Source organism: Salmo trutta, chromosome 1, assembly GCF_901001165.1.
Source record: "Salmo trutta chromosome 1, fSalTru1.1, whole genome shotgun sequence".
NCBI classification, from domain to species: Eukaryota; Metazoa; Chordata; class Actinopteri; order Salmoniformes; family Salmonidae; genus Salmo; species Salmo trutta.
The window spans coordinates 58,878,004-58,904,920 of record NC_042957.1 but is presented as its reverse complement, the minus strand read 5'-3'; the positions used below and the strand labels follow the sequence as shown (position 1 = coordinate 58,904,920).

At 45.4% G+C, this 26,917-nt stretch overlaps 1 protein-coding gene across 3 annotated transcripts; it reads left to right on the top strand.

Moving 5' to 3' along the window:
- The first annotated feature begins 163 nt into the window (after nucleotides 1-163).
- On the top strand, nucleotides 164-26,917 carry LOC115202866 (ras-associating and dilute domain-containing protein). Of its 3 annotated transcripts, none has more exons than XM_029766980.1 (15): nucleotides 164-930; nucleotides 1,320-1,658; nucleotides 1,896-2,131; nucleotides 3,209-3,543; nucleotides 7,623-8,327; nucleotides 8,555-8,592; nucleotides 9,250-9,541; nucleotides 14,274-14,493; nucleotides 14,851-15,023; nucleotides 19,015-19,159; nucleotides 20,354-20,517; nucleotides 20,681-21,068; nucleotides 24,383-24,534; nucleotides 25,419-25,558; nucleotides 25,733-26,917. In XM_029766980.1, exons 1-15 carry the CDS (start codon nucleotides 803-805, stop codon nucleotides 25,830-25,832), a joined length of 3,555 nt encoding a protein of 1,184 aa, XP_029622840.1. In that variant the 5' UTR covers nucleotides 164-802; the 3' UTR covers nucleotides 25,833-26,917. The 3 variants fall into 3 exon arrangements, with proteins under 3 accessions (XP_029622840.1, XP_029622829.1, XP_029622849.1); XM_029766969.1 differs by having other exon boundaries at nucleotides 165-930; nucleotides 24,380-24,534; XM_029766989.1 differs by lacking the exon at nucleotides 164-930 and adding an exon at nucleotides 973-1,080 and having other exon boundaries at nucleotides 24,380-24,534.

Below are 26,917 nucleotides of genomic sequence, written 5' to 3'. Positions count from 1 at the left end.
CGTTATAATGGCACAGATTCAAAGATGAGTCCTATATCTAGCTCTATGGGTGCTCCTTTACTCAGTCCATCGCATTTTCAAATCCCTCCCCGCCACCCGCCCATGCGCGAAATGAGCAATGACGTCAGGGTAGTAACTCCAGCACAACTTTTCAAACAGGTTGCATTCTATCAGACAACCACTACGTGTTGGGCACTGCGCCTAACGGGATAAGGAGAGATGGCATGGAGCAGACAGGTCAAAATTCGCAAGGTGCTTCGAATAACAAATAGTCCAGTTAAGTATCTGAAATTGATCATTTATTAGAAGTAATTCACATTGGATGGATTTATTTATTTTTATAAGAGAAAAGCTTTTTAAAACTAGCGCTCGTATGGCTGTCCCGAACGTGGATACATTGTATCTGATTCTGACCAACTAACTTCTGTTCATGGAAACAATTCAGCAACAATTGTATCGAACGGATTACAGTCGATATTGTTGAGTTGGAAATTCGGAATATAACTGTAATTTGAAAGCGAGTGTATTTTGGAAGTTGGCTGATGTCTAATGCCAGTGGACGAGAATAACTTTTCTCCACGTCGTGCTTCTTTACGAAAACCTGTCAGAGTTAGTTAACAAACTGTCTGAACTGACAAATTCTTAGTTGGCTTCATCACCATGAGAAAGTGTGGATTCCAGTGTCAAATACCACGATGGACTGAGTATATTTGTCACAAATAGTTTTTGAGAATAGTGCCTTACCGTGCTTTATAGGGAGCACTTTGACATATAATATAGCCTACATCTGAACAAAGTCGTGATGATTTCGGAGGAACGAAGTAGTCATGTATCCAAGCAAGCCCTCAACTTTCCAGTGGGCCTATTGATCCGCTCGCCGAAGAAGAGTCTGGCAAAGCTGGGGAGGAAGCCAAGCAATGGATCCCTGCAGTAAGTCATATTATTTATATCCAGTGTGTCTATTTTGTGGGGTATTTAAAATGGGGCGCCCTTATTTTGCAGAATTGGATTTCAGTTTTGTTACATGCAGCTGCCTGGGATTTTGTATTTTCAAATGGACGTATGGCCTTCAATAGAAATGTAATTTATTTGTAGAGAGGTGCTCGAAATACTGTCCTCTTATTAATTACCCATTCATTTGGTGTCCTCTCTTGAACTCTCACTTTAATTTACATCTTTGCCTTGCTCTCTCTGTTTCACTCTGTCACTATCTACATGTATGTCTCTGTCTCTTATTTATCTCTCTCTCTCTCTCTGTCTCTCTCTCTCTGTCTCTCTGTCTCTCTCTCCATCTATCCATCCATTTCTCCCTCTCTCAGGTCCAACACCTCGGATGGCACCACCCATTCAGCAGAGAGTACAGGCGTGAGGCAGCCGGCCAAGAACAAAATCCGCCGCCACAACAACAGACTGTCGACGGTGTTCAACCGGAGCCCCCTCCTGCGGGGCGACAGTGGGCAGGGGCATGCCCCAGGTGGCAGGAGCATGGCGGGGGACCTGCAGGCTGCAGATGACCCTGCTGAGCTGTCCAGTCAGATGTCTGCCCCAGGTATCCTAAAGATCTTTGGCAGCGACATTTGCCAGGGAACCAACTACAAGAGCGTGTTGGCCACAACTCGCTCCAGTGCCAAGGAACTTGTCAAAGAGGCCCTGGAGAGGTGAGGGGGATGCCCACTGGCATAATGTGATTTGTTAGCATTAGCTTCAATGCTAACAGGCAAGCAGAAAGGGCATGGATTGCAATATTGCTCATCCTAATATGGTGTGAACCATTGCAAATCACTTAAAGTTGGTGATATGGATATTTTTCCCAAATGATCTCAAAGCCATTTTATTTCAGTAGGAATTAGATCTTATCATGGTATTCTGACTGAATCTCTTTTATCGTTGCTTAGATACTGTCTGGAGAAAGAGGATCCCAGTCGATATGTGCTGTGCGATGTGATTGGCCAGAACGGAGCAGACCACCAATGGAAGACAGAGTGCTTTCGGGTCGTGGGTGACCATGAGAAGCCCCTCATGCTGCAGTCGCTATGGAAACCCAAAGAAGGCTTCTCCAGACGCTTTGAGATCCAGAAGAGAGTGAGCGTAGAGGAACAGAGTGCTAAAGAGACCGACACCGTCACAGCAGGTACGTCAACCACAGAGGTGCAGCTCAGTGACCCCACTAACAACAACCTAAAGCCCAGGTAATCATTCTGTCTCTGTTGGGGTGGCATTGGATCTCCTATCTCTGTCACTAACTGTAGGGTAATAGAAACCATTGTCCAGCTTATCATGAGACAGAGCAGAGGAGATGGCAGGCAAGTGAGAGGTCAGAGAAAAACAAAAGCTGCAGTGAGGGGTAGACAAGGTCAGAGTGTCCCCTCTCTCTTATCTGGGATTGACGACAGGGTCCCAACAGGTCCCTCTGAAGCCCCCAGGGCAGGGGATTGGCTGTGGCTGGATAAGCTTTTTCCACTGGGACCTGAATGTGTCCACCGCTCCACATGTTAATCTTTCCATCAGAGCTTGCTTCCTGCACATTGGTCACTGTGTGGTCTTGTTGACTTTGGCGTGCGTTTGTTATGATTCTCAGTTTTCATCAAACCCCACAACCCCACATCACCCTCCACTCTCTTTGCGCCACTCTGATTGGGGGAAGCAGGGGGAAGTTGCCCCCTCTGCAGGCCTGACCAGCCCCCCTGACACAGTGTGGCAGAACAATGTGGAAGAACGCCCACTTCCACAGCTGATAAGGTCTGGGAGCAGGAGCTGTTAGCTGGGTGTGAAGCTGAGCTCTCTGGACATTCCATGGTGCTTAATGGCTCCAAATGAGCTGAATAGTGTTTATGTTGCGGTACGTCAGCCCAACAGCCAGGAACGCCTGTTGATATCAGATAGAGGACAACACCTCTCACTACCCCTCCAGATTTCCTCTCCCCTTCCCCTTCTATGTTTGGTTTGACTGAGAGCCAACTCACTAAAACATTATGATATGGTGGTGTGTGATGGACTAGAATGATTTGATGGAAGAACTCCACCAATTAGTTATTGAGTGTTTAGCATACTGTGAAGTTTCAGTTTATGCATAGATGAAGTTTATGTTACATTGACTATATCAGGACACAATCAATGATTTTGTGATAAACTATGAATACATGATTAATAATCACATCTCTGCATCTAGTCTCATCCTCCTTCTCTCCCGTGCTCCTCTCTGCCCCAGGTATCAACGCCCAGGCTCGTAAGCTCCAGAAGGGCCGTTCGCGGGTCACCTCTCTGTTCATGGACGGCAGTGGTGAGGATGTGGAGGGCCTGGGGATGTGGAGGAGTCTCAGTGAGATGGACCTGTCTGCCATGGAGAAGGAGGCCGTGCGGGCCCAGCAGAAGGCCCAGCTCATCAGGGAGGACCCGGAGGCCGAGGCCGACAAGGAGGCCCTGCGTCTGGGCATGGAGAAGGAGGAGACGGAGAGCAGTGACGACAACACCACCCAGTACTCCATCCACCCGCCCTTTGACTTCCCCTACTTCCTGCTGCTGCAGGGATACAGCTACAGACAGGTAGGAAAACTGGAAAGTGAAGCTGTTGCCACTGCTATACATTAAACCCAGATGCATTTGTTTGTCTATCGGATTATTGATTAACTTAAATGATGAATAACTTTAATGAAAGGCTTGGCTTCAGCTTACACAGCTGAAGTCAGTTTGTCAGATAAGAGTCAGTCTGTTCTTGAATAGTTAGGCTCAGAATAGTTTTGTATGGTTGGAGAATTCTTCCGGCTGCGACAGAGAGATGTCATACTGAAATCCTTCACAGAGGGCCTGGGCAGCCAGATAGCAGCAGCTGTAATTGGTTGAGCCGGGTGGCTGCTCAATTGAAGACCTTTCAAGGTTCTCAAGTGTCTCTTGGCAGGGTGGCAGAAACACTGTGACGAAGGCTTATCAGAGACACTGAGGCGTAAACAAGTATACTCCACTACACTATAGAGGCTCCCACTGAACCTCTTAGGTTAAGACCTGAGGTTAAAATCACCATAAACAGAGAGAGAGAGGAGCAGAGAGCAGAGGGCTTTAGCTGCAGTGAGGATTTTATAACAGGGACAGCGAGAGACTGAGTCTTGCTGCTGGTTTACAATGGGCTCAGAGTATTGGGCTCAGAGCCACGAGCTCAAGCAGAGTCGGAGTAGACCGGCATGTTGTGGACAGGTGATCCTCGTGTCCACACACTGAGTGGGCCAGCCTGGGTCATGTACTGGAGAGGCGGGAAAATGGAGCTGGCCCTGGCCCAGCAGTAGAGTTCCCACACTGGGATGTGCTGTCTCTCGTCAGGGCTCGTTGAATAGATAAGGAACACTGTGTTCACAATCACAGTTCAGCTCAGCCCTGCTGCCTCTGCAGTGGAGGTGGAGATAGGCCTGATTTAAAGGTACAAAGTATTAGAGAATAGAGCAGAAGGAATACTGCAATGTCTAAACAAACTCAGTGGATGGTCACATACACATGCCTTGCCTACACATTTGCACACAGGCTCGTGCATGCCAGAACACACATGCAAATTTAGGCACAAAAGCTGCACATTCAGCAAAAAATAATAATATTCTTCTCAAAAAGAGATTTCTGTGGGTGACAGATTTTTTTTCTGCACTTTTATTTCTTTACAAAACATTCTGGATATTTCAATGCAAAACCAGAGTGAGAGTGGCAGGCTGTGGCCTGAGCAGAGGGCCGGAGGGCCGGAGGGCCGGAGGGCCGGAGGGCCGGAGGGCCAGGCCCATTTCTAGAAACAGGAAATGCTGCTGCTCTCTGTTGTTTGTTCCTCATTGTGGAGACCGCTGAGTGTGCAGGACACTGGGTGGGGTGTGCCAGATACTGGGGGAAGTACTGAGCCCGCCCCTGGTCTGGCCACTCGACAACAATAAGTCCCTCATATATCAGTCCTATGGAATAGAAATGTTCCAGCTCCATAAATGAAATAGTTTTTTTCAAGCTTGACTAGTTATTTTAGAAAGTGTCTTTGTGTTTCCAGACCAGATTTTCCTGAACTTAATCACCCGTGAACCATGAGAGCTGTATTGGATTTGATTTCCTTGTAAGTGTTTTTGTCCAAGTGCAGGTCAGTGTAGTTGTAGTCACAATTCACATTGACTCACAGCTATTAACTCCCTTCCTAGACAGTTTGATCTATTCTGCCAGATATCATGTGCAGGAAAATAAATAAAGGTTGTTTTGAATATTGCTTAGAATAGTCCAGTTCAGTGCAGACTATCATATGGAGCCAGGGACTCTAACCATTTAGTTAGTTAAGTGTATGTGCTCGCACACACTGCTCAGTGGCTGATTGGCTTCTATGCTAGCTGGGATGATACAGTATCATGACCTGCCTGAAAGGCTCTGCATGGTCAGTCCGATGTCTGAAGTGGCCGTACAGCATTTACTGCAATGCAGCCTCCGCAGACGTCAGGGCTTTCATACTTGTGCTTAGCGGAGCAGAGCAGTGTTATAGTGAAGGAAGTTGTCAAGGAAGTGAGTTTGTGTTTATACATGACGTACCGTCCCCACCTACCGTCAACGAGTCATGTCAATGCGGAGCTATAAGGAGCCCTCCGCATTGTTACAAAATTTGAGAGGTGCGACGCGGTACGGAGCTTGATTTGGCCTCTGCATGCCTCCGGAGGCTCCGCAATTGCGACACACCCTCCATATGGAGCCTCCGACTACATTTTCAGATCGAGCATAAATTGGCTTTAATAGTCTTGGGACGGATGACCGAGCGACGGGTGGTGTTAGAAGGTCATGACCTCCCCCACACTGATCCTCAACAGAAGGTCCCCACAGGGGTGCTCAGCCCCCTCCTGTACTCCCTGTTCACCCATGACTGCGTGGCCACGCACTTCTCCAACTCAATCATCAAGTTTTCTGTTGACACAACAGCGGTAGGCCTGATTACCAACAATGACGAGACAGCGCTACAGGGAGGAGGTGAGAGCCCTGGCGGAGTGGTGCCAGGAAAATAACCTCTCCCTCAGCGTCAACAAAAGGAAGGAGCTGATTGTGGTCTACAGGAGACAGCAGAGAGAGCCCGCCCCCATCCACATAGATGGGGCTGCAGTGGAGAAGATCAAAAGCTTCAGCTTCCTCAGCGTGCACATCACTGAGGACCTGACATTTCTTATCTTCTTTATATTTACTAGTTTCTACATTGTATGTATAATAGTGAAGACATCAAAACTATGAAATAACACATATAGAATCATGTAGTAACCAAAAAAGTGTTAAACAGGTTCTTCAAAGTAGCCACCCTTTCCCTTGATGACAGCTTTGCACACTGGCATTCTCTCAACTAGGTTCACCTGGAATGCTTATCCAACAGTCTTGAAGGAGTTCCCACATATCCTGAGTGTACAAAACATTAAGAACCCTTCCTAATATTTAGCCCTCAGAACAGCCTTAATTAGTTGGCACTCCACAAGGTGTCGAAAGCGTTCCACAGGGATGCTGGCACATATTGACTCCAATGCTTCCCACAGTTGTGTCCAGTTGGCTGGATGTCCTTTGGGTGGTGGACCATTCTTGATACACACAGGAAACGTTTGAGCGTGAAAGACCTAGCAGCGCTGCAGTTCTTGCCACAAACCGGTGCGCCTGGCACCTACTAGCATATCCCGTTCAAGGAACTTAAATCTTTTGTCTTGCCCATTCACCCTCTGAATGGAACACATACACAATCCATGTCTTCAATTGTCTCAAGGCGTAAACATCCTTCTTTAACCTGTCTCCTTCCCTTCATCTACACTGATTGAAGTGGATTTTACGTCAAAAGGGATAATAGCTTTCACCTGGATTCACCTGGTCAGTCTATGACATGGAAAGAGTATAATGTTTTGTACTCAGTGTATTTTTATATGATATTGCTCATTCTTTCTTTTTTGGGGGAGATTATGTGTGTATTGTTTTTTTTAAAAGTGATTGTTTCATCCACTTCTCACTCCCCCTTGCTGCTCCCTCTATGGACAGTCTACCCCCCACCCCAAACGGACACTTACCCTGCCCCCACCCCCCACATTTATCATTGCTACAGTATTAAATGTGTATAAAATATTATTATTATTGTCTAATTCACTTCTTTTTTTATCCTGCACTGTTGGAGCTCGGAGCATAACAATTTCACTGTACCCTGCGATAACATCTGCAACCCTGTGCATGTGACTAATAAACTCATAAAAAAAGACATCTGCAAATCTGTGTACTTTGATTTGATTTAACATGGACTTATGGTTTCACACCTAAGCCCTTCCATTCCTGTCCCTCCATCACACTGCCAGTACATGCTTATCCTGGATCTGATCTGTCCTCACATAACACACGCCTCTAATGCGCCTGCTTGATCAATCTCCAAACGATTACACAACTTCTCAATTGAAGTCCTAGGTCTTAAATTTGCACTTTGTATTGTGGTGTCAAAGTGTTTGCTTTGTAATTAGGTACTGGGCAGGAGCAGTGTAATTACAGTGTAGTTAATACATAGTAGTTACTAATGATCATAGCATATTGCAAACTGAAACCAGTCCATTAATTAATGTAGCAGTCATTCTCATGGATTCTGCTGGTTGACCTTCCATTGCCCCTCCTCTACGCTGCAGGACTTTGTCATCTACCTGATGAGCGGCACCACCACCATCTTCGGCTGCTGCAGGGAGCACTGTAACGGAGAGGACGAGGAGAGGCTCAAGGTGGACATCCTCCTCTTTGCCCCGGACATTCTTCCCCAGCACTGCTGTGTCAGGCGCCTGGACTCTACCAACTCCTTCCCGGGGGACACCAAGCGGACTCTGACCCTGCTGAAGCCCCTCCACGGCGCCCGTGTCACCCGGAATGGTTTCCTCCTGAAGGAAGAGGTGGAGCTGACCCCTGGGGACCTGGTGGGTCTAGGCCGACACTACCTGTTCATGTTTAAAGACCCTACCGCCGCCCCAGGGGCCCCACAGACCCCTGTCTGGATGAAACAACTCTGCCCCGCCCATGATGGAGGAGTGGGAGTGTCATCCTCCTGTCAATCATGTGGCTCCGCCCTCCCCATGAAATGGCCTAGGGTCCACAGGAAGCCGGCTCCTCCTAGGTGGAAGGACCCAGAGGGTGGAGAGGTATCTCTGAGCTATGAGTTGGAGCAGGAGGACAGGGTCCTGCAGGAGATCCTGGTCATGGTGGACCCCAGTGGGGACGAGGCCAAACTGACCCCTGCCTTCCTGCTGAGCCTGTCCATCCAACACTCAGCCACCACGTTCCAGCTGACACACTTCCGAAGGTTGCTGCTCCGCATAGCCAGTCAGATCCAGCTCACCATGTGGGTGAGTAAAACTATGCACAAAAACAATGAGTCCAGCCAAACGATTTACCTTTTATATCATCACGCCACAAATAAACCTTGAATTGTTATGAATTAAACATACTGTGTGTCTCAAGGGTACTGTAAAGAAAGAAATGTATACAAAGCTGTCATCCAGATGGAATATCATTTAGATAGGCTTGCTGCTGGTTTGAAATGAATGTTGTCTTTATCTCTGTCCTCTTGCAGGAGAAGACAAAGGAGCTTGCTGTGATCCAACCAGAAAGGTGAGTAGCAGCCTCTCCAACCTCAATCACTCAGCCTTCCCCAGAAATGCTAACAATGAACAGCAAAGATGACAACAGGGTGAAGAACAGTGGCAACCTGCTGCCTCTGACACTAACACCCCTTTCACCTTTAGTGTTTGCTATGAGTCATATACAGACTGTATGTAGAGCCAGGAGTCTTAGAATATGATGCTACTGCCTTCCACTACATTCCAACAACAATGCTACTTGAATTTCTGGGAGGGATGTGTACTACACACATATAGCATTCTCTCATTGTCACATGTCCCAGTGACTTATCTTTACAGAATAAGAAGCTGAGGAGCCATGGTCTCTTGATGTTCATACTTCTCTATATGCCACCCATTGAAGTGTATGAAGTCAAAATGATAGCTCATGATGATTTAATGTTATGGAACATTATTGCAGGGCACTGTATTCCAAAGCTGTGCTTTGGCTGCCTGCTGAGAAAGGAGGAAGGATTTTTAAGGATGAATGTTTCATTTCATATTTCACTCATTTACACATTCCAAGGGATAGAGACATGCTGTAAAATATGAGTCACTCCCAAGCCACTTTTAGTGCCATTCACCCAGTACAGGGTATTTGTTGGCTGTTGGACTGAACTCAGACCTGTCTATATGTCTCCCCTTGCAGGAGCTTCAGTGATGTCCAGCAGGAGCCAGAGGATGTGCAGCTGCTGAGCATAGAGGAGCTGATCCCAGGCCTGCGGCCGCTGGTGCTGTGGATGGCCAACTCCATTGAGCTGCTGCACTTCATCCAGCATGACGTGCCCCAGCTGCTGCCCTGGAGGCAGGAGGAGGAGGAGGAGGGCTCAGAGCCGGAGTCAGAGATGTGGTCCACTAGGACTGCCAGTGAGGAGGCCATGACGGTCCTGGAGGAGGTCATCATGTTCACCTTCCAGCAGTCTGTCTATTACCTCACCAAGGTCAGTGCATAGTCACACATACTATAATCATACATTGTAGATGGCATTCCATTTGCTCCGTTCCAGACATTATTATGAGCCGTCTTCCCCTCACCAGCCTCCACTGATACACTCATCAATAGATGCCATGCATGGAACACGCACACAAACATAGACACGTGCCTCACACACACAATTAGCACACACACCGCACATGTACACAAATAATAACATCCTTGACTATTTGCCCCAGAAAACCTTGCACAGCCCAAATAGAAAGACATCTTTTGCCTGTGGACTACAGGAAGCAGGACTTGAGACCTTATGAACACCATTCTCCGTTTGCAGGTAGCATGCCAGACAATAAGCCGTAATAAGCCAAGGGAAAGATGCACACGCTCTCTGGCTCTCAGTAAGGATAGGCGTGTGAGATAGTGTTGTCTTTTCCAGTGGAATAAAGGACTGCTTATCATCTTTTTAATATTCTGTAAATCCACTTCGAGGGTATTTCCAAAGTCTTTTGAAATGTTTATAGACAGCAACAAAAGATCTATCCTGTTCAACAGTGAGCCCCAGGAAGACACTCCCAGGCTGGGTTTACTGGAGTTTCCTATGTTTGAGCCCTATAACTAACTCAATGGCATTAACAGAGCACCATCACTGCCACAGTAACCCAGAGACCAGCAATAGACACCCAATAACACGGTCGACTGGAAACACCCGTTACCATGGCGAAGGTGCCTGGCGATGACGTTTCCAGGATGGGAGGGAGCACCGACATGGGTGGGAACAGGGAACAGGATTGTATGTGCTGCTGTTTTGTATGCTCCGAGACCACCTCTTCCTGTCCCTAGATTTCCGTTTCATGACAGAAACCATTGATAAAAGAAAGCTTACACATGCCTGTCAACTTTCCCTGTTGACAGGTACATTTACATGTTTACATGGTGAGGGGAAGGGCATTTCTTCCCGCAATAGTTAGAGGCTCTAGTTAGACAGTCACCGCTGGAGCTCAGGGGAAAGCAGGCTTTGTTTTGGTGGTGGTTGGATGTGCAGTAGTCAGGGAAGCAGCTGTAGTCCAGTGTAGAAGCAGGGCAGAGTAGTGGCCTTTACCAAAAGTCTGTTTCCTGCTCAGGAACAGAGGGGCTGTCTTCACATAGACACACCACAAGGAGGGATGGGCGGGGTACTCACTGCACATTCTGGGGTCAAGTGAGAGACACAGGCCAAGTCTATACCTTAGATGAATTGTGACACTTTTTTGTGCCAGTATGACCCTATTTCTGTCAAAAAACTACTCGAGCTCACACCCACAGCCATGTATGTTTTCTCAGACATGCTACCACTAGCTTCAAAATAATGTTTTAATTTTGTTCATATTCTAAAACAGTTGGACTTTTAATGCTGTACTGGAGAATACGATCCCCAGTTCCCGTCATTCGACCAATCTCAGCTTTATAACTAACCAGCACCTGTAGCTCTGCAGAACTGGTCTCTAATCTATCTAGTGACCTGTGGTTGAAGGAATGTATATATGGTGATTGGGATTTAACAGGCAGGTCTTTATGATCTTTCAGAGCTTCTGAAGGGTCTGTCTTAGTCATGATACGTGCCTGCTGACCTGGCTGGCTGAGGGGTGATGTCATGGACTAAAAAAATGGCAGAGAGCTGTGTCAGATGAGGAGGGAGGAGGGAGGAGGGAGGAGGAGGGAAGAGGGGGAGAAGGGAGGAGGAGGAGGAGGCCAGGATCTCTGCACTGTGACTCAAAGTATTTTTTACTTATTGAGTGCTCTGGCTGGCTGGCTGGCTGGCTGGCTGGCTGGCTGCTCCCATCCAGAAAGAATATCCTCATGGATATTACCCATTTTAACATGTACATTGCCATTGAGGGCTTCCACCATTTTTAAAGTAGTCAACTGGGTAGGGAGGAATCAGCTGGCTGGCTGGCTGGCTGGCTGGCTGGCTGGCTGGCTGGCTGGCTGCTCCCATCCAGAAAGAATATCCTCATGGATATTACCCATTTTAACATGTACATTGCCATTGAGGGCTTCCACCATTTTAAAGTAGTCAACTGGGTAGGGAGGAATCAGCCAATGAAGAAGAAGACAATGTGCCACTTTAAAATGGAGATAGTCTCAATCGAGCTGCCCATGCTGTCACCGACACTATAATGGCACAGATACAAAGATGAGTCCTATATCTAGCTCTATGGGTGCTCCTTTACTCAGTCCATTGAATTTTCAAATCCCTCCCCGCCACCCGCCCATGCGCGAAATGAGCAATGACGTCAGGGTAGTAACTCCAGCACAACTTTTCAAACAGGTTGCATTCTATCAGACAACCACTAAGTGTTGGGCACTGAACTGTTGTTGGGAAACAGGTTTTCCTGCTCTGCGAAAGCCTTCCTCTACCTTGACCAGTATGTGGGTCGTTCCACGAAGTGAGTGCCTTTTGCGTCCCTTTGCTATTTAAAGTGGAAATTGTACACAAATATTACATTAAATGAAGTTCCCTTTAGTATAGAACACATGGAAAATTCAATAAATCTGATTTTTAATATGAATAAAGAATTCTGCATTTTGACATGTCCCTCTGTACATCCTCTGTGACTTCTAGGAAGATTTATCAAAGTTTTCACCATCATTGTAAACGCTTAGTTATATTTCCTGAAGATCATCAAATCAAATTGTACTGGTCACATACATATCTTTAGCAGATGTTATTGCGGGTGTAGTAAAATGCTTGTGTCTTTAGCTCTGACAGTGCAGTAATAGCTAACAAGTAATATCTAACAATTTCACAACATATGCAACAATACACACAAATCTAAGTAAAGGAATGAAATTAAGAATATATAAATATATGGACGAGCAATGTCAGAGCAGCATAGACTAATATACAGTAGAATAGTATAGAATACTGTACATACGAGATGAGTAATGCCAGATATGTAAAAATGATTAAAGTGACTAGTGATCCATTTATTAAAGTGGCCAGTGATTTTAAGTCTGTGTATGTAGGCAGCAGCCTCTCTGTGATAGTGATGGCTATTTAACAGTCTGATGTCCTTGAGATAGAAGCTGTTTTTCAGTCTCTCAGTCCCAGCTTTGATGCACCTGTACTGACCTCGCCTTCTGGATGATAGCGGAGTGAACAGGCAGTGGCTCGGGTGGTTGTTGTCCTTGATGATCATTTTTTTTTTATGATCTTTTTGGCCTTCATGTGATTAGTGATTCATTTTAAGCAAGTAGAAACCCCTCAGCCTTCCGGTCATTACGCTAACGCTAGTTGGCATTGGCTGGCGAAACTACCACAAACTTCCTTCGTTTTGGACACAGAGACATAAAAATGGTATCCACAAGTTCATCTGACTCTAGAGGAGTAGATAAAGGGCCTCATTGCCAGTATCCTTTTAAGGTCAACCCTGTTACATGAATTGAACTCTCATTTAAAGATGGTGAAACTATTCCTTTTTCAAAGTGCAAATAAAAAGAAACTAGCAGTCAAATCATAGTGTAAAAGCAGGTGAGCTGGTTATAGTCTTTTTGGCAATTTTCTGGTGTTTTGTGGTGGAAAGCTGAGCGGGTCGAGCATAGACAGGCTAGATATGTTTTAAATATATATATATATATTTTTAGTGAAGCTTGCATTCAATTGCCCCTCCCTGTTGCATGAAACAAGCTTTGATTCCCCCTGTCACAAGGGGATTTATGGGTGATTTAAGATGAAGTTGTCAACCCTGTTACGGTCAACCCTGTTACGGTCAACCCTGTTACCTTATTTGGCACTTAATAGGCACTTACTATAGTACATTTTTTATTCTTGAGTTGGATTTTTTTAAAGTTTTTTTTTAGAACATGTACTGTTTATGACAGAATGCTAAAAGTAGGTGAAATATAACATTTTTGTTTTTTTCCAACAAGTTACACTACTCAAAAGACACCTAATTGGTGGAACAACAAACCATGAGACAAAACACTCCAGGAGAAGTTGTAGGAGAAGTTCATTCTCATGCCTATTACTCACTGGTATTACCATTCCTTAGTCGTCAACAGCATGGGCTATTATCAGCTAGTTTATGATACTTGGCGTTTATTTATTATGGGAATTATCAGCAGGCTTGAGGGGGCAGAGTGGGGTTGAGTCACTGGGAAACATTTGTGTTTCTGTCAGGAATGGCCAGTGGCACCAGTGTTATCAATGTGAATCCCAGGACTGTGTATGGTACACTGTTAACAATGGTGAGTGTCAAGACTGGACAGTCTCAGGCCCCTGGCTATCAGGCCCCTGGCTATCAGGCCCCTGGCTATCAGGCCCCTGGCTATCCCCCTTTGGAGGGGAAGTCTGTCTGTCCCTGTCTGGCTTTCTGTAACCCCTCCTCCTTGGGCTCTGACTGTTTTCTGATTGGCTCAGGGAGCTCAGGGTCAGTGGGCATAGCCCTGTTGACTAAGTCACTGATTCCACTGCAGTTTTACTGAATCTGTCAACAAAGTTTTGCATGTTGATGAAGGTTTATTTTATAGAGAGTATGGCTGATAAAGTGAGAATCGCTGACAAAACGTCCCTTTAAAGAGTAATATATAATGAGTGAGTGCAGTATACTTTCTGTATTAGTGGTACTGGGTACAGTAGCTGTGACTGTACGGTTTCTTATCTCCCTCTCTCTCCGCAGAGAGGTGCTAGACTATGGTACAGTGAGGTAAAGTCTTGTAGCTGTGACTAACACCTCTAGCATGCCTCTCTCTGTCCTCAGAGTATGTACTCGGCACTGCCAGGCCTGCTGGATGGGAACCCGTTCTCGGAGAGCGGGCAGCTGCGTGTGCCCGAGGGCGTGAACGGCATCCTGGATGTCCTGAAGGAGGCGCTGTCTCTGCTCAACGCCTTCCAGGTGCACTCTGACATCAGCTCGCAGCTCTGCGCCTACCTCTTCTTCTTCACCAACGCATCCCTGTTCAACGCACTCATGGAGAGAGGTGAGACCTCCAACATGCTCTGTTTCTGACTCATGGGGTTTTGTAGGATCAAATCTTAATATACTCAAAGTCCTATCACAAGTATCCTCATAAAATACATACTGTATGTGTTAATGGGATACTTCGGGATTTGGACTTTCCCCAGAGTAAGAACTTGTGGATAGCATTTTTATGTTTCTGTGTCCACTATGAAGGACGTTAGAGCTAGTTTCGTGAGCCAATGCTAACTAGCGTTAGTGCAATAACTGGAAGTCTATGGGTATCTGCTAGCATGCTGCATCTTATAGAAGTTTCATAAAACTCAATAGCTATGATCGAAATTACATGAGCATGTCTGAGTGGTGTTTTGTTCTGCAGGCTCTGGAGGAGGGTTCTACCACTGGTCTAGAGGGGTCCAGATCAGGGCCAACCTGGACCTGCTGATGGACTGGATACAGGGGATGGGCCTAGGGGACCTGGCTGTGGAGTTCTTCCAGAAGCTCTCTGCTGCTGTCAATCTGCTGGCAACGCCCAAGGAGAACCTACTACAGGTCAGAGGGCACTTCCTTTATATTCACTTCCTGTTTTGGTTTGGTCTGCTGAGTCAGAGCACTAAATAACACTGTAGCCAAGATGTCCAAAACAGTCTGAATATATAGTGTATCAAAATGGTATTTTACAGTGTATTAGACTGTACATCACCAAGTGTCTCAGTTCATTATTGGTACACTAATCTGTTAAACCAAAAGTAAAATCATTATTAATTTGGTCAACTGCGTGATTTACTTCTGGGTCTATACGTGTTAGGAATTGTGAGTTCCAGCAGTTTGCAAAGTCTCCACCCTCACAAAAAGAAACTCTTATCCAAAGCCCCCTCCCCCTTCCGATCTGTGTGGGCAACGCGTGAATCACTTGTAGCCAAGCCGTTTAAGCCCCGCCTTCGTTCAACCCTGATACGTCCATATAACCAGTGACGAAAACCCAAGGACTGAAACTACTGCAGTTCGTTATCACAGGGATCCCATTCAGTCCCAGCAGATTCTTGGGTCTACATGCAGAATCTGCCCACGGGAGATTATTGGCATACCAAACATGCCTCGAGTGGGAAACCTTTGGGAGGTATTTAGGAAAATCTGGCAAAACATTGAAAGCATTCATGGATCATCACTGAAACTCTGTTTCCAACACTGTTTCCCTACATTTCGTTGCTAACTAGGTTTTACTCTTAGAAATGCATGTTGTCTTTGATGGAGGTGATACTGTTGAAGTAGTTATCAGATAATAACATTGGGAGTATAGTTTGAATGGGCCATTGTGGGGTGAGAGATGTTGTTTGTTGTGTGTACACAGGCTGTTGGTTTTATACCTCTATAGCACCCTACTAAACATTCCCCTGCCCTGGCCAGTTATCAGATCTGGAAAAATACTGCAGGCTTCAGGTACGGTAGTACGATACACACTTCTGATGTTATGAGAACAGTTAGACTACGTATGGTCTTAACACTATCGGTGTGATGACAACATCCAGATGTAATGGTAAAGCAATGAAGCAACAGGGGGTTAATGACAACATTTCCGTCCACTATAGCAATTCTGAATGTATCCATTGTAGACCACAGGTGTTTTACAAGGTATGGAACAGATTGAAAATGTTAGAGAGCTGAAAGCTTATTTTCACTGACGGATGTCAGCTGAGTGGAAGTCACATGTGCCACCACATGACATCATTAAAAAAGCCTGGCAGAGCTGTGGGAAAAGAATGCTTGGAAACAATGGCATTTTTTTCCACCAATTGTACTCTACATCTCATATTATGCAATGACTTCTCATCTATTGATGAAGAAAATACACATTTTGCCAAGATAGGCAGTCCTTGCACCAAGAACTTAAACAAATAGACATAATAATAATTCATAATTAGGTGGGTGCTTATATTTATCCTGTTTCACACATGTACAAGTGTGTATTATACACTTGTGAATTGTAAATGTGTTTTTTGCATATCCCAACTCCCCCGGAGACATCCTCGGACAGTGGGGTCACGGCCAGGTTCACTGTATGTATGTTTAAATCCCATATCATTGATGCCTGTGGCTTTAAACTGTGTGCCACTGAGTAGTTAATCCTTCCTTAAGCATGCCATTCTCTCTGTAATCCACTGAAAGCAGGATCCTGTTTACTGGGGGGAAGTTGAGCCTTGACATATCTGGTGGTGGTTCAGTTAGTTAACACTGTGGGCTAGTTAGAGACATAAAGACAGAGACCACCATATAGAACAACCCAGCTAAGGGGCTCCCGTGTGTCGCAGCGGTCCAAGGCACTGCATCTCAGCGCAAGAGGCATCACTACAGTCCCTGGTTCGATTCCAGGCTGTATCACACCCAGCTGTGATTGGGAGTCCCATAGGGTGGCGCACAATTGGCCCAGGGTCATCCGGGTTTGGCCGGGGTAGGCCGTCAATGTAAATAATTATTTGTTCTTAACTGACTTGCCTAGTTAAATAAAGTTTACATTTAAAAAATAGGTGGAGGAACAAATGTTAAACACACACACACACACATATCCTGTTTCTGGTCATGTTTATGACACCTGAAAAGATAAGGGAGATAGGGAAAACCTGTTGCCAGTCTGTGTGTGACACAAGGCTGGCTTTAGCCCTGTCACCTTCAAAGAAAAGAGTGACCTCTGCCATGACATGCCCACACTACTGTATGTCTCATCCTATGAATGTACAGGGGCTGCAGGAAGGCTGTGGACACGTCATGTTCTTGTAATGTTCTCCCGGGTTAGTACATGAGAGAATCACCTCCTACTCATCCCAATTACAGCACTGTTGTTGTTGTGGATAGTTGTGGGTTTTATCTTAAAACCACAGTTTGCACAGCCCTAAAGCATCAAATTCAGTCAGAAAGTTGTATTTTCTCGTGCAGCTGCCCTCATATTTCATTTAGATCCAGAGTTTATAGTTTCTTGATCTGATTTTATTTTGATGGAACTCATTCACCAGGATTGGAGAAAGGAGCCTGCTGAGACTCAGTGCAACCAGACTGACAGTGTAGCATTTCACTCTTCAATCCACAGCCATAAGGGGCTAATACAGTATGAGACAACACCTGTTCTCAATATCTAACCAGAAGGCATGGTAACAGCCCCAAAACAGCTCCCCAGTAGTAGAACCAGTCTCCCCTCAGTCAAAGGCTCCTCTTTTCGTGGGGACGGTTGCTAGGAGGCTGGTGGTTTTGTGTATGGATCACTCCCATGGCACGAGGTCAGATGTTGTGGTTGGTAAAACGGAGCACACACCCTTGTCATTTTCTCAGTTTTCCATCTGGAGTTCTGGGCTTGAGGGAGTGAGGGACATAGTACATTACCAGTGATGTGGCATGGTTTTGTTATGGCTGAGCTCTCAGTCTCCAGTAATTACTGATGATACAAAGTTAGGAAGATTATGTCATTGATGCCATGATGTTATGCCACTTACGACTGGGATACACCAAGTCAAATAGTAGATATAGAAAATATAGACTTAAAATAACGTAAAAAACAAGTCACTTTTGCTTATAAACATTCCCATAACTCCTCCTTCTGGCCAGCCTCTGTGCTGTCATGCGACAAAGAGGGTGTGCTCATTGGAGGAATGAAGGGATACAAGGCTGGGGTAAATATGGTCTGATATATTCTACACTATGCCTGTCAGCATACCAATAACACCTCTATGCCAATGATGTCATCTTGAAATGATTCACCTATGTCTTTCTGGATAGTTACTGAGTCATTAAAACACCTCAGCTCTCCAAGGTGTGTCTGAGTGAATGAGGAAATAGTTGAAGGTTAAGTCTCTTGTGTGTTTATTCCCACTAACCAGAGAGAGGTCAACTGAGAGGATAACAAACACCTGATTGTTCATAGTCATATAACACATACAGGAATCTAGACGCTGTAATTAGCACATCTTCTGATGACATCTCACGCTTGACGTTTATGACTCAGCAATTGTTTAGTCATATAGATGGAAAATGTGACATTCAGGAACATTGACTTCCACAATCAAGCATTTTAACATTTCTCCATTGTGTGTGTGTGTGTGTGTGTGTGTGTGTGTGTGTGTGTGTGTGTGTGTGTGTGTGTGTGTGTGTGTGTGTGTGTTGGTTTTATTATTACTACAGACAGTGACATAGGTTGGCATGACAAGTATTACTTACAGTCCTAGATTTATTTTCCTAATGAATTCATCACCATATAATCTGTCATTGGAATGACACAAATATGCAATTACAGTACTTGGACAGATTTGTGGTTTGAAATATTTTGTACATGAATAGCTTTGTGTGGAAATAACCACACTGAGGAAGTGCTACCCTGTCATTTTTAGTTTCCCTAACAACAATGACATCAAACAGCTCTGCCAGCTCTTGCATTTAAATTATGCTATGTTTACTCTTTTGTGAAATATGCAATCATATTCCTTGTATCATGGTTCTTGTGCGTGTACATTGATATTCTTGTAACGTGTGAGTGTACATATGTGTGTGTGTGTTTCAGGCATCATGGAGCTCTCTGAGGACTGAGTTCATGCCTCTGAACCCAGCCCAACTGCACCACATGCTGAGGGAGTATAACCCAGGCAGGGCTTGTCCTGCAGACTGGAACCCCTCGCCAGACGAGGCAGAGGCTGCCTTCAGGACCAGTGAGTGGAACACAGATACAGCAGAGTCACGGCGGGAAGCCAAACAGACACACAGACACGTTCACGCGTATAAACCATATTTTGAAACAAACACACGTGTTTCTTGGACAAGCAAACTCACATGTAGTCTGTACGCTTGTGTACACACACTCACTCTGCCAAGATTCAATCAGATCAGACTGTTGCCCATGCCCTGATAGGGTTACACGGAACCCAAACCGGCTAGCTAATTTGTCCTGGGATATAAACATTGAGTTGTTATTTTACCTGAAATGCACAAGGTCCTCTACTCCGACAATGAATCCACACATAAAATGGTCAACTAAATCGTTTCTAGTCATCTCTCCTCCTTCCAGGCTTTTTCTTCTTTGAACTTATATGGTTATTGGCATATAAACTTTCATAGTGTTACCACGACGACCAGCAACACAGTTCGTCTTTCAATCACCCACGTGGGTATAACCAATGAGGAGATGGCACGTGTCTACCTGTTTCTACAAACCAATGAGGAGATGGGAGAGGCAGGACTTGCAGCGCGATCTGCGTCAGAAATAGAAAGGACTTCTATTTTAGCCCTTGGCAACGCAGACGCTCGTTGACGCGCGCAAGCAGTGTGGGTGCAATAATTGAATAACATAGATTTCTAAATTTATTTTGCAATGTGACCCGAGCGGTGTAGTCAGGGTATTAGTAACTAGAGGCCTATTCCCTGTTGTGTCTGAGAGTGGCTGAGTGTGTTCCCCAGAGTAAATCTGTCTGCCTGTCCCAGTCTAACTCTAAATTGGAGCATGGGTATAGGGGGGAGGTTAGAGAGGAGAACCCTGCCCAGCCCAATCAGTTTCACCACAGAGTTAACCTTGAAATCCACCCCTCTCAATATAGGACTTGGCACCTGTCTCCCCTCTCTGTCCCCTGTCACCTCACCTCTTCTGTGTGAATGGCCCAACTTCCGCTGGCACCACCTGGGGGGAACTGTATCTTGTCCTAGAGGCCATGACTGTCTTTCTTAAACTGGAGAATCTAAAGGATTAACCTACAAATCAGATGTAATTAAGTCAATGAAGTAAAAGGAAATAACAAGTATAAATAATGTAGTGTACACCGTGAGAAAGCTCTTCCAGAGCTTCTGTTGTAATCTTTTCTGAGTCACGCCTTCTGTCTTTAATGATGTCCTGTATTTCCCTCCTCCTCTAGCTGACATACTGGAGAGTTTCGACAACCACCCTCCCCTTATCCTGCCAAGCAACACCTTCCACCTGGAGTTGGGTAAACCAATCACGGAGCCCGCTCTGTTTGAGCAGTTCGGCCGTCTGCAGGACTTCATCCGTAGTCTCCCCCCCAGTCAAACAACACAGCAGGTAACCACCTATCTGACCTTCTGACTCTGTGTACCCAGATTTTACATATATACAATATAATGAGAGGCCAGTGGCAGCCCTGGACTGGTGGTGATCAGTAAATGAGACATTTTAACTTTGATGTTTTTCCATCTCTGTTTTATTGACTTCCCTCTCCCTTCAGGCACTCAGCGGGACAGCTACAGACGCCAAGTCTGCGACCTTGCGCTCCTCGCCCTCTGTCACAGTGGAGGTCCCTGACCCAGTTCCCTGCCCCTCGCTCAGGGCAGAGGTGGACTCTTCGAGCCCTGCGGCGCCCCCTCAGGCCCGGGGGTCTCATGGTGACCTAAGCTGCTGCCTTGCAGAGGCAGAGCTGTCCCACAAGCTGAAGAGTCTGGAGCTGCAGAACACCCTACCTAGGAGTGGCCAGGCTGACCTGGGATGCCACAAGAGCCTGGCTCTGGACCCCTCCTGCCTGCTGACGCCCCCCAACACCCCCCAGGGCATGGAGCTGTCTCAGTCTGAGCTGGAGGCAGACCTGCAGGAGGGAGCAGCACGGCAGCACAGGAAAGGTAACACAGAGGGCTATGGCATACAGTAAGGCTACATACAGTTACAATACAAACAGCTCGGATTGATAGAAAAGAAGCATAAAAAGCCATGTGTCAGCTGAAGTGTGTTATTGACCAATCATAACAGAGGATTGATGATGCTGTAATAGTGGGGGACACATACTGTACATAGTAATCCTAAAATAAACTGATCCTGTCTCAATCATCTTGGCTGAACTACGAAGACAAAGAATAACAGAGGATCCCTTCATGGCCTTTCCCTCCCTCTGCGGGTTTTAAAGTGATGTAAAACTCCTGTCACAGCAAATACAGCCACGTCGGCTCACACTATGGCTCATGTACCTAACCCCTGGAGGTAGGTCGCTAGTGCCTCCCTCGTAATATCAACACACCAATGATTGACAGGCTCCATTAAAGGAAGAATTTGTCTGCTTGACCCGGGAGACCCTGGTGCATATTTGTCCCCAGTGGCTCCAGGTTGACACAAGGTGCTTGATATGACGGGAGGAGGAGGAGGAGGAGGAGGAGGAGGAGGAGGAGAGCTCTCATCCTCCCTTCATCTCTTCAACTCTATTGACTCTGGACAGAAACTACAGGTCATTGGAGGAATAAAGAGCTGTTCTGGCTGTGTAAAGGTCGTGTTCTCCCTGTAGGGTGGATTCCATGTGTAGAGGAAAGGCCATTTCCTCCTCAGGCCTATTGTTTTCTGAAGCTCTGCTCATGAGGTCATCTGTAGGAGTGGATGGGAGGGGAAAGTGAGCGGACTGCTCTCTGGTTGTGATTTATTCTGTGGTGGAGGAGGTGAGCTGAGAAAGGGGAGGAAAGGACTAAACATCTTATTCCGTAACTGGGAGGGGAACTTCCAGGGATAACAATGACGTCCATCTCCCTAAAGCAGGTCAGCTTTCTCTAGCGATGTCTCAAACAATGTGTAAGATTCTAACACTTTTATATAAGTCCTATCTATACCAGCCATACTCAACAGGCGGACTGCGGTCCGGATCAAGTTCCTCTTGTTATGTCATTCACTGACAGACCTTAGAGAGCTATTTATAACCTGTCAGAAATGTTCAGTGAATTACTACTAGCCCATGTTAGCTAGATGGGTAAATTAGATTAACCAGCTATCATGGCCAGATTATGTGCCAAGGGGCCTCAACACCAGCGGCCCGCATTGATTTTGTTCAGTTACTCAGGTATCATATGAACACACAGAAATGTCAAAATGTGTAGAATATCAAGAAATTTGCTTTAAAACGTCAAAATGCGTAGAATTGCAGGAAATTAGGTGTAAACTGACAATATTTTCTCTCCGCCAGCAATATGGCTGTGTACAATTTAAACAGTTTGAAGTAGCATGGGTTGGGAGGTTGGGGTTTGTTACTACGCCGATTAATGACAATACCTCTCCGGACCTTTGCCACCTAGGAAATGTGTGTGACCGCCGGACATTCTCAAATAGTAGTCTAGTACGCCTGTCCTATACAGTACATTGACTTTTCTCAAGGGATACAATCGTTGAGTCAAACACCTAGCAAAAGAGAGTGAGTCTATAAGTTTGATGCCACTTTATCTAAAACATTGTAGGAATTCTGAACTTCTGATTTCAGATACCACAGTCCCAGGTCATATCCAAACAACAGGTTAGATAATAAAAGCCCGTTAGTCCAGTAGAATCTAATAGCAGTCCATGGCCTTTCCTGTTGATTAACACCAGCTAGTTCCCTCATCTCTTAATCAGAGACAAACGCTCTGTGTAACATTTCACTGTGTGTAAGTGCTTACCGCATGCTTAAAGCTCCCTGAACCCCTGTGTAGTTGTGTGTAAATAGGGCTTTACTAAAGCTTCCATTTTGTTGATCATAATCAGAACTCATTACAATCAATGGCCCTTGTCTTTATACGGGCTCTATGGTTTAATAGTTTGTTATTGTTATGAAAATGATGTACTATTGAACATTACCCACTTTCACAGAAATATTCTCTAATCATGTAATTTCCCTGGTTATGACATTGACCATAGCTTCCCACCATGTATTACTGTGGCCTCCCAGTCCCATAGAGTGCTCCTGTTCTCTGCTCAACCTCGGTGGTTTTGGGCGCTAACAGTAATTTACCGCTATTTTGGTAGCATTGCTAATCCTTTAATCTGTACCAAGAATTACAGAGAGGTGGTGATGTCAGGAGAGAAAAGATCAGTGGCTGACCCGTCATGGGAATTTACAGTTGGGTTGGTACGTGGAATCTTAATCGGGACAGGCATTGTCCAGAGCAGGTCCTGCATGGGGGGCAGATGGGCTCGGGCTGGGGGAGAGCAGGGGGAGACCAGGGGAAGACCAGGGGAGAGCAGGGGGAGAGCAGGGGAGAGCAGGGGGAGAGCAGGGGGAGAGCAGGCGGAGAGCAGGGGAGACCAGGGGGAGAGCAGGGAAGAGCAGGGGGAGACCAGGGGAGACCAGGGGAGACCAGGGGGAGAGCAGGGGGAGAGCAGGGGAGAGCAGGGGGAGAGCAGGGGGAAGACCAGGGGAAGACCAGGGGGAGAGCAGGGGGAGAGCAGGGGGAGAGCAGGGGGGAGCAGGGGGAGAGCAGGGGGAGAGCAGGGGGAGAGCAGGGGAGAGCAGGGGGGTGGGGGTGAAAGTGTAGGGCATGCTGGTGATACTGTTGCTGGTGGCTAGGTTGTTGTGACAGGATAAATACACCACAGACAGAGAGCACTGGACCAACCTGAGGAAGAGCTTTCTCAAGGCCCCAAAGATTTACATGTAGAGCTTGTTCTCAGTGGGGTTCTGTATGTTTCTCATTACAACGTCTATGCATTTAGTAGACTCCCCACAGTTTTATAGCACTCAGACTTGACATGATTTTTATATGGAGTCCAAAGGCAACATCTGTGTTCAATATCAGTTGTAGTTATATGTATGTTGAGGAGGTCAAACCAACTGCATGTCCCTCTGGAGCAGCTCAGTGGAACCTCCAGTCTTTGATCCATATATATTCCTATTGGTAGAAATAATAATCCTTATAACACTAATGCCTCTGGACTTCAAAACAAGCCCAGTATTGTAACTTCTCTTTCATATGACTAGACAGACAGAGACCCTTAGAAGGTACTGTAGAGGGAAAACCAAAGGGGAACCAGACACTACTTTCATGTTTTCTCCTGAAGTAAACCCTGTCTCAAATTGTCACAGTGATATGATTTCATTATAATTTCATAAAAGGACCACAATAACAGGAAAAGTAGAACTTTAAACAGAGTTAAGGTGGGATTGGATACTGTGTCTAATGTGGGGTGTTCTTGTGTGTCTCCTCAGCAGGCAGCTGCCCAAGGGAATGTTCTGAGAGAAGGAATGGGAATGTGGAGGAAGATAATGTGGAGGAAGAGGAGGAGAAAGAGAGGGATGAAGTGTTTACTGTGGAGCTACACAGAGGACCTCATGGTCTAGGCCTGGCTCTGGTGGATGGAATGGTGGGTGAAATCCTTGTCTTGTTGTCTTTATTCCTCCTCCTTTGTTCATCTCCTTCACCCAAGTCTCATCTTCCTTTTTGTTTCTCTACCTCCCTTTCTTATTTTTCATCTCTCTGCATGGGGAAATCAATGAAACGTGAAAAAGCTCTAACATTCTGTCTGTGCCTGGTTGTACAAAGTGACAGCCTTGTCGATGCGAGGGGTGTGTGGCTCTTATTTGGTCATGTGATTTATGACATCCTAATATAAGGCCTTGCATGGCCGTTCAAACCTCATAGTCACAGGTTAATTAGTTAAAGGTTACATATTTCCCATGATTAACTGTGTTACATCATCATCCATCAAAGTCAGGGAAATCTAGCTTTTAAATGAATGATGAGTTGAACTGTGACAGATCTCAACTACAGATAGCAAGAAGAGTTATTGAGCCTGTGTGTGTGTGTGTGGTATGTGGGTGTGGGCTTAAGCTTGGGTTTACTAACAGGTGTACAACATGTGGTAAATGTGTTGACCTCCTTTTGAAGTCAGCCATGAACCACATTGAGAACACTAAGCTAATTTATAAGAACCGGTAGACTCCTCTATTGCACAATAGTCAGCTGCAATGGTTATTATTACCCTCATACCAATGTCTGCCTTTGGCTTCAAATTCTACTAAAGTGATGTTTTCATCATTTAATTCATAACAGAAACGTGTCTGGTCTGTGAAAGCCTCTACTCATGTATATGCATGCAGGTGTACTGCTGTGGAGGATTCTATAACGTGGTGCCCCTGTAGGATAGAGATGAAACAGCGGAGATGTTCCTATGATGCTATAGTGCAGGTACGGCATGTCGTCAGACCCAACCTCAACGCTTCCTGCATCCTCTTGTGTCCTGTGTAGAAAACGCCTCTGAAGATGACTGGGATCTATATCAAGTCAGTGGTACCAGAGTCCCCAGCCGCCCAGTGCCAGAAGCTGAGGTTCGGAGATCGTATCCTGGCTGTGAATGGCATCAGTCTGGTGGGCATGGAATACCACATGTAAGTACTGTAACATGGAGACTGGTCTTTACTACCCTGTGTTGATTAAGAAGTTGTAATACAGTACTGGATATTATTTAGGTAGTAAGAGTTATAAAACATAACATAGAGTAGTGTCGTTCCCTCCCTCTGTTTATCACCCTCTGATGTTCTCTCTCGTTCTCTCCGTCACAGTGGTAGAGAGCTCATTCGTTCATCTGGAGATGCCCTCAGATTGCTGGTGGCCAAAAACGAGTCCAAATCAACGGGGAAGAGCTCAGGGATCACGTGCTGAGTGGAAGGAAGGTTTCATTGGAGGCTTCCCCAAGTGACCTTTGACCCTCAGAAGGGAACTTAATCTTCTCTCTTTATCCAACTAAAGAGCTTAGTTGTCTGTCAGTACTTTACGAGACGTGTTCCTCAACCAAAGGATAAAAGACACTTGACTGTTTATTTTGTTTTGGTGAATAATCACTCCTCACTGAGCATTTTAAATGAAGCTTTACTGTACATAGAATGAACAGGAGGACACTCAGAGGATGAAACCACTAGACTGAATCCACTATTGCTTAAGTCTTCTCTGAAGCACCCCTTTTGAATGAATGCAAATCCAAAAGCAAACACTACATGTGTATCAACAACATGGTCCAGACAGCTTTGCAGAAGTGTTTTCTGTTGCCCCCTTTTCTTGTCAGCATGTGAATAAATCTGCATGGTGAGCTGTCCTTCGTACCCAGAAAGCACTGGGTTTGGGAGAGTAGAAAAGAACAGCGGTTAAGGCAGTTGTTGCGAGCAGGGTGGAGCTATTTCAGTGTCTTCAAGGCCACTATCTACAAATGGCTAGTGCACAGCATTCTGTCTGAAGATTGCTCAGCTTTACAAATGCCAAAACCAATAAGAACTTATGCAAATATAACATTTTTGTAGAACTGTAAATTATAATGTATTTTTTGAGTAAAAACAATGACTCATTCTTATGTCGTAGTGGCTGTATACTTTGGATATTTACTGAAGTGCTATTAGTGAAATACTTTCTGAAGCACTACAGTATAACGAAAGGTTGTCATGGACTCTATGGTCTATAAGGCATTTCAGTGGATCTCAGTGATAATCTAATATAGATTCATGCAGGTATCAAAACCTCACTGCTTAACATCTCTGACTTTTCCCATGTGGTGACAGTGACACTATAACTTATGACTGTTTATGAAATGTTTATAAACAAATGACTCTTTATGACAGTTTTAAGTCAACTATCTCTCTTAACAGTGTTAAGTCTTCAATTTTATTGACGACAAATTAGAGTATTCCATTTTTTATACTTATTGTCCAGTATTTTTGAACATATTAAATAAATGTTATTTAGATTTTAAAGCAAAA